This window comes from Drosophila hydei, unplaced genomic scaffold, assembly GCF_003285905.1.
Source record: "Drosophila hydei strain 15085-1641.00,03,60 unplaced genomic scaffold, DhydRS2 tig00000283-arrow-arrow-pilon, whole genome shotgun sequence".
In the NCBI taxonomy this organism is placed as follows: Eukaryota; Metazoa; Arthropoda; class Insecta; order Diptera; family Drosophilidae; genus Drosophila; species Drosophila hydei.
In genome coordinates this window covers 900,001-915,759 of record NW_022045702.1, presented here as the reverse complement: position 1 = coordinate 915,759, position 15,759 = coordinate 900,001, and the positions used below count along the sequence as shown (strand labels likewise).

Sequence of the window (15,759 nt, the reverse complement as noted above, 5' to 3'; positions counted from 1 at the left end):
GACCTTACACAGACAGAATATTGACAATGCTTTTAGATCTTGACATAGGTCTAGAAATAGCCATAGACCTGGTCTACAAGTTATTTAAAGCGTTAATATGGGAGTAACTCAACTTTAAATCATAATAAAATAAAGCAATATATTTTTAATATTAATTAATTTAAATTTATTAGATGGAAAATTGTATGACATTAATGTTTATATATGATTTTGGCTATGTGGTTGCCACGAGGCACAAACTCGAACAGATCTCAATGAACAATGCCTCCGTCGCCAGCCCTTAAAGTGCAGCAAACACTAATTTTCTGTGGATATGATGTTTGGACAAAACAAAGCCTATTTACGTTATACTCATTTACCTAAAACTAATTTAACTACTCATTTAACGAAGTGCGCAATAGGTTTGATAAACAGAACTATTATGTTGATAACAAATTGCAACAATTTGCAAACGTTACTCAAATATAAATGAGTTTGTCTAAATGAAATGTCAAGCCATGCCCAATAAAAATCTACTATAAGCTACTAAATGGGTTGTCAAAGAAAGCAGTGTTGCCATCTCAAAGGTGTAAGCCTCTAAAAGAAAGACTTATACATATGGCTCTGTTGAGTAGAGTATCCAGTCAGCTTTGCTTGAAGTTAAAAGCAAATTGCTTACAGAATGAACATTTTGCTTACTCTTAGAACTTGACATAGGTCATAGACATAGACAGAGGTGTGGTACTAGAGAGTGATTTGAAATTTTCATATCTAAGTCAACGTTGAGTCGAGTAAACTCTGCTGGCTATGCTTTGCTTAGTAAATATTAATGAAATTTCAAGCTGATTTTTTTAAAAATTGTTTATAAATTTCAGAAAATGTTTCAATGTATTTTAAATAAAGTAGTAGTAAAATGTAGTTGCAATGCAGATTAACTAATTGAGCTTATGTCATGCTAAGCTTCAGTAGATCGTAGAAAATCAAAGTTAATCAAATTCTCGACTCTCGATATGCACTTCGCAGCAAATTTATCACAGCTAAATAATGACAGATCAGTGATACTTTGATTTAGCTTCATCTTGACGTTTTTATATTTTTTGTTTTTTTTAACATTTGAGAAATGGCAACAAATGACTTTTATTTTGCTTGCAAATGTGTTAATCTGTAATTAAAAAGTATTTTATTGAATTTTTTCATTAATTTGTTTACTTAGTGTGAGGTGCTGTTTTTATTTTTTTATTATTATTGTTTTGCTGACGGCTAGGATATGTTTAGAACTTTGTTAGCAGCGAGAATTTGATATAAAAGCAAACAGCGTGACGGTTAGTGGGTTAGTAAAGTGCAGTCCAGTGGTAACCTAACATGCAAGGCTATACTCTGTTTTTCGTGGTCGTCTGCCTAGTGGGTAGTGGCGTTCTCGCACTACCCCGGCCAGATGAGAATGCAGAGGTTCTTCGACTGGAGTCGGAAAACAACGGCATTGACAAATACTCTTTCAAGTGAGTTCAGATTGTGTACTTTGGAGTTAGATAGATACAGATCCTTCCACTTGGCAGCTATGAGACGAGCAACGGCATCGTACGCAGCGAGGAGGGCGTGCTGAAGCCGATCACTGGCGAATCCGAGGGCGTGATCACAGTTACCGGCTCCAGCAGCTGGACGACGCCCGATGGCAAGAAATACGAGCTTAGCTTCACGGCCGACGAAACGGGCTATCATCCCATCGTCAAGCTAGTTTCGTAGACCCCACAAACAGCTCGCAATGGAATATGAAAAAGAAAAAACAAAAAAAAAATAAAACATCTTAAAAAACATCGAAAAAAAAGAAAGCAATTATATATCGAAAAGTGTTTCCCTTGAGCATGCTATGGAAATATATCAATAGCCAATCAGTGCAATAAGAGTTGACTAAACTGTTGAATAACTAAAAGCTATGCTAATACCTTGCTTTTCAATCTAATTAATTAATTTATTGTTTTAAATAACGCTTACATGTGAACGGAAATTAAAAATATATAGCAATATCTGATGGCTTACTAATGCATAACATAAGAACATACATACATATATATGGTAATCATTTATAAAATGTTAACATACGTATACATATATATTATTAATACCTATGCCCACTGAAGATAGGAATTCAGAGTAAAAAGCCTTTATGTCATCATTTGATTTTCGTTTTTTTTATACTTTTGAGCCTTCTCCTTTCCGTTCGTAATTATGGAGAGATTCATACTTAACAGACTTCTCAACATTAAAATTCCAAAATTCCTTGGCCCCACATTGCACTCTATTTTTACTGCATGTATGCCAACGTTACCAACTTCGATTGAGAGCTACGCTGAAGGGATCAAAGTGCTCACAAAAGGCAATTGCATACTACATACAGGCCACGAGCGCTCTCCAAAAATACTCAGAATTGTGCTAAGAAGTGGAACGTGATTATCAATGATGAGGTTAGTCGAAAGGAAAAGTTCTGAATCATCCATCCGCATACAAATACTTTGGGCCCATTCTTCCTTCAGATAATAACGTCCGTATATACAAGAGCCTCCTAACTCCTATCCAGATCTATCTATCCAGATATGTGGAACGACAGCCAAGCAACTCGAACAAGCCCTCAAGGTTCTCAAAATTCAAGAGGTGGCAAAAAAAACTCGAGAGAGACGACTAGGTACAGCAGTTCAAAGATCAAGCTCCAGAACAGGAGATGGCTTCAACACGTCCAGCCTTAAGATCTGCTGAACAGAGTCTTCACATCAATGTATCACTTAAACATAACTGGTGTTAGTTGTATCTTATAATTCTATCTTTCCCTAAGGTGTGCATTATATATTCCTTAGTCATAAAATATATATTTAATTAATGTCTGTTTAGATTCTAGGCTCTTAGTCGAGCATTGCTACTTGGCTTTGCTATACTTTGTTCTATTAGCGCAAATCATTTAACTTGCCTAGATCAATGTACGACTTCGGTCCGAACAATAAATATATATATTTTATTGGGCCAGCCACGACTACTTTTAGCTGATACAATGAAAACAAATCAAAACTAAAATTCTATGCAGAAGAGTTGCTCCCTGACCACGATATAAATAAATTTGAAAATAAACAAAAAAAACCTATCTCAACACCAATGAAATGCAAAGAAAGTTATAAATTATTCAATCCGGATCGCAGTCAAAAATAACAACTTTTAGTTTCTAGCTAGCTAGCTCAGCTCGTATATATATGCTAAAACTTATGCTAATGGCTAGTTTGTCGACTCCTAATTATTGATTTGCATAACGCGTTCTAGGTCCGAAACGAAATGAAAAGTATGACGCAAGAGCTGTTGGCTGGCTCGGCCGTATAATAAAAGACGAAACTCGATTTGCATACATATACATATGTATTAAAATTTTTAATATTTTTATTTTCTTTTTCCGTGGTCTTCTTCTCGTCTCACGCGTACGCACCGTGCTCGACCTTCGCGTTCATTTTGCATCATCAACGAAATTCGCAAAAGTTTTGTGTCTGAGAAAACGAGTTTTATTTTTGTGGCACTTTGTTTTCTTTGTAATTAATAGGTACATAATGAAAGCTATGCATCTACAATTTTCAGACAATTAGCGAGCAGCGAATCAAAATCCAAAATCTACAATCAAAAATCCATGTTTCAAGGCCAATTTCTCAACCTGTAAATATGTGTAAGCATGAATGTGTCTGTACGATTGATGTGAATGTATTTTGGATGATGCTAATTTTAACAACTACAGTAAATGAGTTTGCCAAACTAGCTCTGATTTCAGTTTTTGCTGACTTAAGTATAAAATCAATTCAGTTCAAATATTCGTATATAAACTGCTGTTGATTTGACGAAAGAAAAATTTTTTTTTCATAAATTATTTGTAGACAAACATAAAAGCATTTACATAGAGATCAATAACCTATCTATATGTAATTTACGAGTATTTGGTGTTTTTCTGTATTTCTTTTATAGCCCAATTATAATTTGAAAAACAGAAAAATTTAAAATAATATTTAAATTTGCTAGCTTACTATAAACTCTTTAAGTTTTTAACTATTTTAAGTAATAAGCACTTAAGTTCACTTCGGAGTATTAAACAAGTCATGCATAAGAAATCAAAAAGAAAAAGACAAGGTTTAAAGCCCCAACAACAATGTTGACATATAGCCAACTGCAACAAAGTATAAAGGTTTGGGTCAGCTGCGCGCTTGGTTCAGTCACAGCGAGCGCTTCGATTCGCCGCAACTCGTTTGCTTTGACTTCTCTATTGCGATTAGCGGCAATTGATGGACACTGAATTACCCTAGTTTCATATGCTGTTTAACACTTAGACATATAGATACATAGACTATATAATTATGCACACTTGGCGGTGTGAAAAATTATCTAAATTGATAGAAGATAGACGCAGATGTAAATATAGAAATAGATGAATCAATTTGAGACACGCTCAGACTACATAGTTGTCTTCGAAGCCAAATAGAATAAGTTGCTATCAACTTAATCATGTGATTTGTTTGTGGTCTTAAAATAGGCCTCTGCAACGAGCATTCGCTTGAGGTCGGAGAACAGTGGGGACAATACATTGGATAAAAAAGCAGCCTAACTTCTTTAATCAAAAAGAAATAAAAGATCGTTATTTATTTATAAGGTATCAATTAACTTAAGCATTTTATATCAGCATTTAATGGAAGCAAATAAACAAAAAGAAAAAGAAAATTAAATAATTTTGGCATCTTTTGTCTCTCAAATTGACAACAAAGGCTGAAATAAAACTTGATATGAAAATTAAATAATACATTGATGATGTTAATAATATAATATATATTATAAATATTCACGAAACCAAAACCAATCTATATTTTCCCTGTTGATGCTATTCTGATTTCAAATTTTTGGAGCTTTGTTATTCTCTGTCTAAAAATAATTTTTTTTAATATTATTGTGAAACAATTCTATTTTATTTAAAAAAAATTAATGCAATTTAATGGATAAATATTGTATTGTAATGGATAAATATTATTGATACTTAAACGAAGTATAAAAAGGAGGCTCTTACCTGATGACGAGCAGTGTAGAGAGTCGGTGCAAACAAATAAACAAGTAAACGAACAGACAGAAGGACAAATAACCACAATTCGATTGACTCTGCTCTCGCTCTTTCTTAACTTTTGTTTCATCTTTAAATAAAATTAAAAAAAAAACTAATACACTTTATTTCCTGTATTACAGGGTATTTGTAGTCTTTTGCACCACCTATAAGTATGTACCTAGTTTTACATACTTTTCGCTTGCCACTTGCAAGAAAGTCAGACTTTTGGGCTTAAGCTAAAAATTGCAAGCAAAACAAAAGACTTAGGCAACAAACTTGAAAATTTTTCATAGCATATTCTTTGGCAGTTGCAATTAAATCGAAGCAATTTTGCTTATTTAATATGTTATTGAAGTACGCAGCTGCAGTTGCAGTTGCAATCTATATGCAAATGAGGGACAGAAGCGCGCGCAAAATATTCCTTGAACTTGACAGCAATATTTTACGATACAAGAAGATAACTGACAGCTCACTAGATGCATCTTCACAACATCCGGCAAGTGCAACGCATCTTAGGACAGGCTAATTAATGATGCAAGCCAATCGAACTCTTCCTCATTGCATTCAGAATGTTGACAACTGAGCGCGACATCAATAGAAGACCAGATAAATCATACTGGGTATCCATTTATAAAGCCGGCCAGCTAATCTTCAATTAGCCAATTAACTGCGAATACTACGTTGCCTACTCACTCTTCGTAGGTGTCAATAAATATAGTATATTACCTGATTCATGTATATTCCATTTAGAAGAGCTATGCAAATGAACAGCATAATGACAACTTTTGATAAATGCTAAAATTTATTTATACTGGAGTATGATGTTTTCTTTTTGCAAGACCAACTTACATATACCCTGTATAAATTAAAAGTTATTATTTCTACATTAATATTAAATTAATTTGGTAAAGAAAAAAAGTTTAATAAAATTATATTTTCGTGTTCTAAATTTTCTTATGAAAAAATAAATAAAAAATGTATCTACATTTTTTCCCTTTTGAATCCATCAGTTTATGATTAGTTAAGTACCTGGATAGCAATGTTAAGTTTTTTATGATTTGTAGCTGGAGCTGCCTTAGAATTTGTTCTTATTTAAGCTATGCTTAAGAATATATAAAATAATATATAATAAAGTTGAAACTATGTCTTCTATGCACAGCCTCAATAGCAAATTCAAGAAAATTATCAGTTATATTTGTAAAAATAAACTTACCTCAACTTGTGTAATAAACACATAGCTTAAGGTCTGGCAGCAAATGAATATAAACAAACATAAGCTGAGCTTGCGCATGGTCTAAAGGGTATTCAGTTAGCAGAAGCCACACATGAATGAGGTAGCTGAAATGCTAGCTCACACACACACGAAGACGCACACGCAAGCTGGCTCATCCAGCTGTAGAAGCTGACAATGTTTTATAATGTTTACCAAATATTATTTAGTTTGTCAATTGGTCGACGAACATCGTGGGGTGTGTTTCAGCTTGTCGCCTGCTCAGCCGAGAGACGCGTCGCATAACGGCACAGCCACGCATAAATTAAATTCAAAATAAAAATATATAAATAATATACTAATAAATAAGCTGCGTTCCGTTAAAAAGCAATTAAAAATTAATTAAAATTGATTTAAATTAACAATAAAAGCAGCTGCAAAATGAGCCAAATATTTTTGGCTTTTACTTGTGCTGTAAGTGTACAGTGAATGAGTGTGTGTGGGTGGAATTGTTTTTAATTGTTTAATTTATTTAAGCTGCTGACTTTGCTGTGCTGTCAGAGTCTGCTGGCAGCTACTGTGCGTCCCTACAAATTCGGCTTTACCATCGAGGAGCAACAGCATCGTGCCGAGAGTCGAGGTGAGAAGCAGACAAAGGATTCATTTAATTGTTATAATAATTGTGCAATCGATTGACACACATATATGCACATATATATATATATGTATGTATGTAAATTAAGCTGCATCATGCTGACATAAAAGGCATAACTGGCCATTGTGCAACTGCCACAAACAGAGACGCAACTGCCCCAACGGCTTGCGCAATACACGTTTAGAGGTCTCTAATTGCTGCAGCTGCTGACACCCGACGTGCTGCAGGTCAATATCAATTGAAATGCCTCAAGTCGCCAAGTCTCAGTGTTAGCATCGACTCCATCTACAGCTACGACAATCTTAAAGATCACATAAAGGCTGCCGTTTCGTTTTTTTTTTCTTTTTTTTCGAATTGGTAATAAAGTTTTTCGAAAACTTTAGAACCTCTTCAATTAGCATAACATGTAGAGACAGCAGTGCTCCATAGCATGCCTTGGCATATTTATGGATTTTGAATCTTCTTTCATATTGTTTTTAAACGAATTCAAATGTCCAAAAATTTCAATATTTATAAGTAAATATTTCGCGGTTTTGATTTCATTCGGCTTGCTGCCCACATCAAATGCCAGAGTTGAGTGTGTTGAGGAAACACACACACAGCTCGCTTGAGTAACTTGTTGTGCACACTACATGAAGTGCATTTGCATATGAAATGAAATATCGTTTTGGATTAGTTCTAATTATAAATACTAATAAAAATTAAGAGTTGTATAAGGCACTACTGTTGAGACGTTCCCTTGGCTTGTCTTAAAACTGGTAATAAAAGTAAAAGTAAAAGTAAAACAATATAGAAAAGAGAGAATAAAAATGAATATTGAGCGCGAGTTCAACTTTTAAATGAATAATGACGTCTTCTGATTAACTTAATAGAAATGCACAAAAAGAAATTGAACCTTATCAAAAATAACTTTTCATCTATAAACAATAATTTCCTGGACTCTTAAAAATTTATTATAGAAATATTAATGTATGTAAAACTATTATAAAATTAATAGACGGTAAAAAAAGTTGTCTATACATACAATCTCAATAGGTTCATATTAAAAATATAAGTATAATTCACAATAAAAAAGTAGTTTGAATAAAAAAATTCTCAAAGGATAAAAAGTTCAATATATATGATTAGTTAAGTTATAAGATAAAGCCTATAAAATATCTTAAGTGCTTTCTTTCTCTCTCTCTCACTCTATACTAGCTGCTAAGGCATCTTTTTCTATTCCATAGCTTTACAAAAGAAAAAAAATCACCTTTTCAACTAACTATTGATATTTCAAATGGCATTTGAATACCTTAAAAGTTAAGATCGTACAAAGGCCTTAGCTATAAAGAACTGACAGCCGATTATAGGCATTAAAATAATACAAACAATCGCAAAACAGCCATTAAAGCGTTTAAAGAACGCGATCGGTAAGCGATAAGTGCGAAACGAAACTCGATTAGGCAGCCATGAAAGCAACAAAATAATCTAGACAGACGGCTATGACAGGTGCTGCACAGGTGGGTGGCTGTAGGTAGCAGGATGTAGACGCAAAGTTTACGAGCTGAACATAATTCTCGACATAGATTCGCCCCCTACGCGCGTGTGTAGACAAAAGAAGCTGAGGAAAAGCAGAAGAAGATAACAAGATGACGAACATCGTCATATCACAACAGTTTATTAGATGCTTATCTTTATAGCCGAGCGTCAGCGCCCGTTTGGCTGGTTTGTCAAACGAATTATGAAAAGAATTGAACCAGTTATGCTTTCTGAGCACCAATAACGACGGTAATTTATGGCATGTAGTCTCAAGACCCTGTACCCTATACTCGCACACTCTGCTCTGTAGATAGTGAGGCTTTACCAGCTGTGAGGTATTTAGATTACTCGAACAGTATTTAGAACTTTAATCTCGGTAAAGTCAAAATTTGTAAAAATATAAAAAATAAACGAATTTATCGCCTTTTTATAACTGATAATTATCGATTTCCAATCAAACTCAAAATCGATTTATATCGATAAAAAATTGCTGTATCTATTAATATATATATTTTTAAAGCTTTATGATACAACTTCTTCTTAAATAGTAGACTTTCCTCTTACTGCAACTTCTTAAAAAGTTCTCTTTAAACAAAATCGATAAATCTATAAGTTAGTTAGTTTACAATATCCAGCTATACAAACTCTCTGCAGCTGCAGCTTACAGAGTATCAATCGGTCGATCATTAACGAGGGGCTCAACTTAACGCGCTTATGAAATGTTAATCAGCTTGTCTTCCGCCCTTTTCCAGACGAGAATGGCATCGTAATGGGCGAATTTGGCTTTATTACCGCCGATGGCATCTACCATGTAACTGTCTATGCGACTGACGAGAATGGCAAGTTTCGCATCATCTCCATGAAGAACTTTCCGTATGCAGGTCCCAAAGCGCCCAGTAAGTAGAGATGCGTATCACTGAGCAGGGTTTGAACTGAGGTTCCCCTCGAAGTGCACTGTATTTGACCATCGTTTATCTCATTCATAGAGAGCCCGCCTCCAGCAACGAGCACACAGCGCACCACGCCGCCTGTGACCAAGCACAATTTCCATACGGCCGCCTGTTCGGGCTGTTTCCTGGCCACATCCGCGCCAGAAACGAAGAATACTGCAAATGCCGAAGGTAATCGCAGTACGAAAAACGATATACGTCCGCTCTCGCAGCCGCTGTCCACGGCGGCAGCCGCTGTGCCAGGTGAGCTGCTAACAGATCAATCGCACACATACACACGCACACAACAGACACAAACACAGAGTGGAATCTTTAGCCAGGCGACTTTCGATAATGTAGATGCTCTGCATGAGGCCTCCATACAGCTGGCCGTGTTAGCTGGACAGCCAAGCACTCTGCTGCACTCCACTGGCTTTCAGGTGGCTCCAGGAGCAGCAGACGCAGTTGCCACGCACTCGGATGAGACGACGACACCAGCTCCTGTGGTGGTCAATGCGCATGCTGTGGCTTTGTCGCATGCGATTGCCAAGGTGCATGGCATGAGGGTAACAAGCAGACCTCATACCTCTGCTTCAGCGCCGCAGCCGCAGCATTTGCTGCCAGAGAGCTTCCTCAGCTCTGCTGTGGAGCAAGTGCAGAAGCTGCCAAAAGTTCCACCTGGCTCAACTGTACCAAAGGATTTGAATAGCTTTGCCTTTGGTCAACAGCCAAGCAAAAGCCAGCAGCAGCTGTTAGTCAGCGCTGAACGCAAGGCTCAAGGCGTCAATCAGAACGTCTTAAGCTCCATGCAGCATTTGGTGCTGCCCATCAAACATGCAACAGAGGGGCTGCTGACCAGGATTACACCAGTCGCCAAGGATTCGAATAGCTTTGCCTCTGCTCAGCTGCAGGCTAAGAGGCAGCAGTTACCGTTATCCTCCTCCAAGGTCGCGGTGCAGCATCCTTTAGTCTTGCCTGTAATCGTGGAGCAGCTGCCCAAGATTACGCCCGCCGCAACAGGCCCCAAGGATATTAACAGCTTTGCATTTGGAACTTTACCCACGAGCAGCCAACAGCTGTCGTCAGCTCTTGCTAAGCCCGACTTAGTCAAGGCTGAGTTAAGCAACTTGCCGCAGCTGACACGTCCTGGCTTTGGGAATCATCAATCGAAGGATAATGCTTTGACGTCGACGCCGTCGCGTGATAACCGCATTCCAAGCGCAGCCGCGCCACATCAATTTTCAAAGCCAATTTCTGATTCACTATTGTACACACAAAAAACAACAACACCAGCACAAATAACACACACCGTTGTACACACACAGCCACTGAGTAAACCAATTAACCAATTTGCATTTAATTAAACTTAAACTAATTTAAAATTCAATATTCAACAGGGGCTCAGCCAGTACAACAACCCATCAATACAGTTGGCAATGCGGCAGCTCGACCAGCCGTGACATCCACCAAGCCGCAACAACAATCAACTGGCTTCACGACGCGTAAGCTGAGACACCAACCATTCGTTAAGCCTACTTACTCTAATAAATATTCACAGCCTTGTCAGGTTCACAATCACAGCAGCGACCACAGCCAGCTAGCAGCAGCTCAGCCAGCTTCAAGCCAAGTAAGCCTAGACACCTAACCCATGGTTAAGTCTTATTCATAATACACTTACTTACAGCCACAGGAGCAAGTCAGCAGCAACCAGCTGCAGGCAGCTCAGCCAACTTCAAGCCAAGTAAGTACAGACAGCTACCTATTCGTTAAGTTTCATTTACTTTCCACATATTTGCAGCGTTAGGTGCAACTCAAACACATCAGAGACCACAACCATTGGGTAGCAATGCAGCAAGTTACACACCAAGTAAGCCTAGACAACTTCCAGTTCATCAAGTTATTTTAAATTTAATCTACACTTGCAGCTGCCGCAGCTCAGCCTGGCGTGGCAGCAAAGAAGCAAATACAACCACCCAGCAGCGGCTCAGCAACTTATACGCCAAGTATGCGCATACAACAACAATCCATTCGTTAAGTTTAACAGCAAAAGCTTTGCTTGCAGCAAACACCGCATCGAAGACAACAACCAACTCAGGAGCGGCTGGCAGCGCAGATCTGACCGGCGACTTGTACAAATTCAAATACCTGCTGGACTACAATGGACACGAGGAGACTGGCAGCCGGAATGGCGATAAGGTGGGCAACTACTTTGCCATCGGCGACGATGCTGTGGAGCGCATGGTTGAGTATATTGCGAACGAGTTCGGCTTCCAGCCGCACATCAGCTGGCGCAAGTTGGAGGGCAACGAGGCAGCACTGCCAGCCGAAAATTCGCTGAAGCACTACGAGTTCAAGTGGTTCAACAAGGACACACAGTAATACATAAGCAATAACTATGCTAATTAGTAACATCTTGTATATAAAGTAAAGAAAAAGGAGAAGAAAAACAAAGGGATTAGAAAAAGATTCGTTTTGTTGTTTTTGAATTGGGTTTCAATTTTTGTTTTTTATTATTTCGTTAAAGGTATTCCACTTAAATCAACTTAACGCTTACTGGGAACAGTTAGGACTAGGAGTTGGGGTACACAATGTGGGCGTGGTGGTTGTTTTTTATACTTAGCTATATAATATATTTTGTAAAGTTACATTCAGATTTTAAAAATTGTATACATTTAGATGTGGCATAAAGTTGCGTATCTCAATTACACACACACATTTAAAAATTACATAAGTACATTTATAAGTATCGATACCCAGCATGTTAGTGGGCTTTAGAGGGTATATATTAATAATGTTAAACTTGCGCTTAAAAATTCTAAATATTTTTTATACACACAGAAGTTTCGCACTTTAATGTTAGTTTTAATTATTTATATATTTATATATTGTTTTCTTTTTTCCTTTAAATATTTTATTGGATTATTTATTTAGGTTAGAAATCATTCAAGAGATTTTAACTGTACAATCAACTATCACAGTCAACCATATCGAACTGATAAAGAATATTCCAAATATCGTAGAAAGAGATAAAAACAAAATTGGAAAACAGAGCTGAAATGTGAGCCGAGACGAGTGTGTTCGCATAGCTAATACCCTGTACCAGGCAAATGCTACAGGGTATGGCGGCACAACTAAAAAATACTCTATGCATTCTTAGATCTAGCTGCTATATATTTGTATATTTACAGTTCGCCGTTAACAAACGCATTCTCTATTAAGCGAAAAACTATCGATAACTTGTTATCGATCGGGCTTACAATTAATATTTATGCGTGAATCGCTCGAGCAGAAAGACATAGAATGAATGATCCATTAAGACTTGCTTATCGCTTACTATTAACAAGTGGCAAATGCTAACAACAATTCAAAATACTTCATATACACACATATATGTATGCGTATATGTATTTATATACATTTATATGTAGGTATGATAGCTTACAATCGATTATTTATACTAGAACAATTCTGAAGATTCGCGAAATTGTTTTCGTATTGGAAAACTATTTTTGTTTGATTCTCATATGTATATTTTTAGTTAAGAGTTAAACTTACAGCAACAACGTCTAACTAAAGTAGACTAAATACATGCACACATACACGCACACATTCATACACCCATTTACATATATATTTATAGATATATATCAACAGCACACGAAACGTTTGAATCTACCGTAGCTGAATGATATTTACATACACATGCGTCGCACTGGCCTAAGATTATAGCTGATCAAGAATGTATATATGTATATACCATTTACCTTATAGCCTCTTAAGCATTCTTCCTTCATGAACTTTTAATTTTTTTTTCGAATTTTATTCTCTAAACGGACTCGAGCCTAAATAAAAATTGATTAATTAATTGAAGGCAACCCCAACGACTTTCGAGCTTTCTTTTCAGGTTCAGGCTTATTTATTTACAGTTATCGATCATTCCTAATCTTTAATAAGACATAGAAATCCAGCAAGATTTATAAAGAACTTCACAATTCTAGCATCAGCACTGATGCTAATGCTAATTGTCAGCTGCATGACAAATGAATTTTTTTTTCTTTAATTTGATATAATGGCCTTAGTCAAGTCTGATATATGTTGCAGTTGATGCGGTAACTAATACGTGAAGCGACCGAAAAAATATCAAAAGATACAGTTCAGTCACAGAACCAACAAAATGAAACTTCTTCTTCTTCTTCTTCTTCAATATTTGCGAGCATTTTGTGGATAAGGGCAAATACCATGAAATGCGTGGGCCTTGGACGATCCTGCACTAAAGATCGTGAATGCTGTAGTCACAGATGCTCCTTTAGATTGTTTTGTGACGACAAAAAATAAATAAATACAGTTCAAAAAATTTTGTTTAGAAAAATAAGAAAAGCCAATTATGTTGAAGGAGTAAAGTTAATACAATTTAATTATATAAATAAAAAGTGTTAAAAATGGCTAAATCTAATATACATCTATATATATATTCTTGGTCAGCATCAGAGGTCTGTCAGGTTGGCTATTTGCTGTCAGCTTGAAATGAATGTAGGAAAATTCTTAAAGACAGTAAACGAATGGGCCTATTAGATAATTGCTTAACTTTATATATATATATATATATATATATATATATATATATATATAAATATATATAAACATATATACCCATAATAAGGTATAGAAATCCAAGCTTTATTAAGAACTTCACAATTCTAGATTCAGCACTGATGCTAATGGTTTGCTTCGAAATCGTATCAGCTACATGACAAATGAATCTTTTCTTCTTAATTTGATAGTGGCCTTAGTTAAGCCAGTCTAATGCATAAGTTGCAATTGATACGGTAACTAATACGTGAAACTAGCGAAAAAAATTGAAACAAATACAATTCAGTCCCAGAGCCTACAAAATGAAACTTCTTCTGTGGTTGCTAATGCTATTTGCGAGCACCTTGTGGATAAGCGCAAAGAGGCCTTGCTTTGGCCTTGCACATGTCTGCTATGGGCATGAAGATTGCTGTACTCTCAATTGCTACGCCGGATTGTATTGCATTCAAGAAAAACCCTCGACACCAAAAATGAAGAGTTATAATTTTGGCAGATAATAGTTAATAAAGTTTCATTAACGTAACTAAAATGTGTTAAAAATGGCAAAAGGGGAAGGTCACCAGATGACGCTCATAATTACAACAGTTTCAAATTCATATATATACCATATATTTATATATATATATATAAAGAACTTACCAATTCTAGCATCAGCACTGATGCTTATGGCTTGCTTAGGAAACTTATCAGCTGCATGACAAATGAAATTTCTTCTTAAATTTGATATAATAATGGCCTTAGTCAAGCCAGTCTAAGACCTAAGTTGCAGTTGATGCGGTAACTAATATGTGAAACGACCGAAAAAAATTTAAACAGATACAACTCAGTCCCGGAGCCAACAAAAAGAAACTTTTTCTGTGGTAGCTTACACTATTTGTGCGCAAAATGGAAATTGGAAATAGGACGATTTTGCCATTTAATGGTGAATGCTGCAGTGGCCATTGCGCCACAAAATTTATTTGTGGCAAAAAAAACATATGGTATAAAAGATTAGCATCAAAAGTCTGACAGTTAATTTGCTTGAAATGTATAAAATTTCTTAAATAGATAATAAGCGAATAGTCCTATTCGAGAGTTGTTGAAGTTTTTAAAATATATATATTTATCAGATATATATATGTTGAATGAGCTCTTCTATTAGTTTACCTGCAAAGATACCCATTAGGGGTTAACTGTTTGTGATCGACTGACTGACCGTATCAGAACTTAGCTGGTGATACATAAGTACATACTCTGATATATATATATATATATATATATATATATATATATATATATATATATATATAAATATATTTATTTGCCTATTCATACTTACATAAGCTAACCTGATCTTCATGGTTACTATGTAACTAACACGATGAACTAATCGATAGCAAGGCAAAGCAAAGGGAAATATCATTTATCCAATGGTCAACTGAATCGAGATGGATCATACACAATCGACAAGATGAATTGGAAGTTGTACCTGCTGCTGGCCGTTATGAGCGCGAATGGCGATGTTCCATACTATGGCTGCATACCTAATGGCCAAATGTGCCTCAAAGATAATCGATGCTGCAGTGGCAAATGTAATTATTACCTTCAGTGCAGCCACAAGTGGGGAGCAACAAGGACAACACTGGGAACCAATCCGTGGTGGAATTGATAAGTGCTTTGTCTAGATTTTTACAATAAAAACGTCGCCTTTGATATTGAGCTGACCGAATCTGTTCTTAGCTGTTGTCGCATACAGACAGCCTCTCATACATTTGCCTACGCTTAACTACAG

General features: G+C 36.1%; 2 protein-coding genes across 2 annotated transcripts; both read left to right on the top strand.

Moving 5' to 3' along the window:
• The first annotated feature begins 1,307 nt into the window (after window positions 1-1,307).
• LOC111600491 (endocuticle structural glycoprotein SgAbd-5) lies at window positions 1,308-1,756 on the top strand. Its single transcript, XM_023316619.2, has 2 exons — window positions 1,308-1,478; window positions 1,536-1,756. The coding sequence occupies exons 1-2, from the start codon at window positions 1,342-1,344 to the stop codon at window positions 1,720-1,722; spliced, it is 324 nt and encodes a 107-aa protein (XP_023172387.1). The 5' UTR covers window positions 1,308-1,341; the 3' UTR covers window positions 1,723-1,756.
• A 4,981-nt stretch (window positions 1,757-6,737) lies between these two features.
• Window positions 6,738-11,847, top strand: LOC111600495 (protein lethal(3)malignant blood neoplasm 1). The gene is made up of 10 exons (XM_023316623.2): window positions 6,738-6,770; window positions 6,834-6,936; window positions 9,222-9,365; window positions 9,456-9,662; window positions 10,796-10,900; window positions 10,957-11,025; window positions 11,083-11,139; window positions 11,197-11,265; window positions 11,324-11,401; window positions 11,461-11,847. The coding sequence occupies exons 1-10, from the start codon at window positions 6,738-6,740 to the stop codon at window positions 11,775-11,777; spliced, it is 1,182 nt and encodes a 393-aa protein (XP_023172391.1). The 3' UTR covers window positions 11,778-11,847.
• Window positions 11,848-15,759: the final 3,912 nt, after the last annotated feature.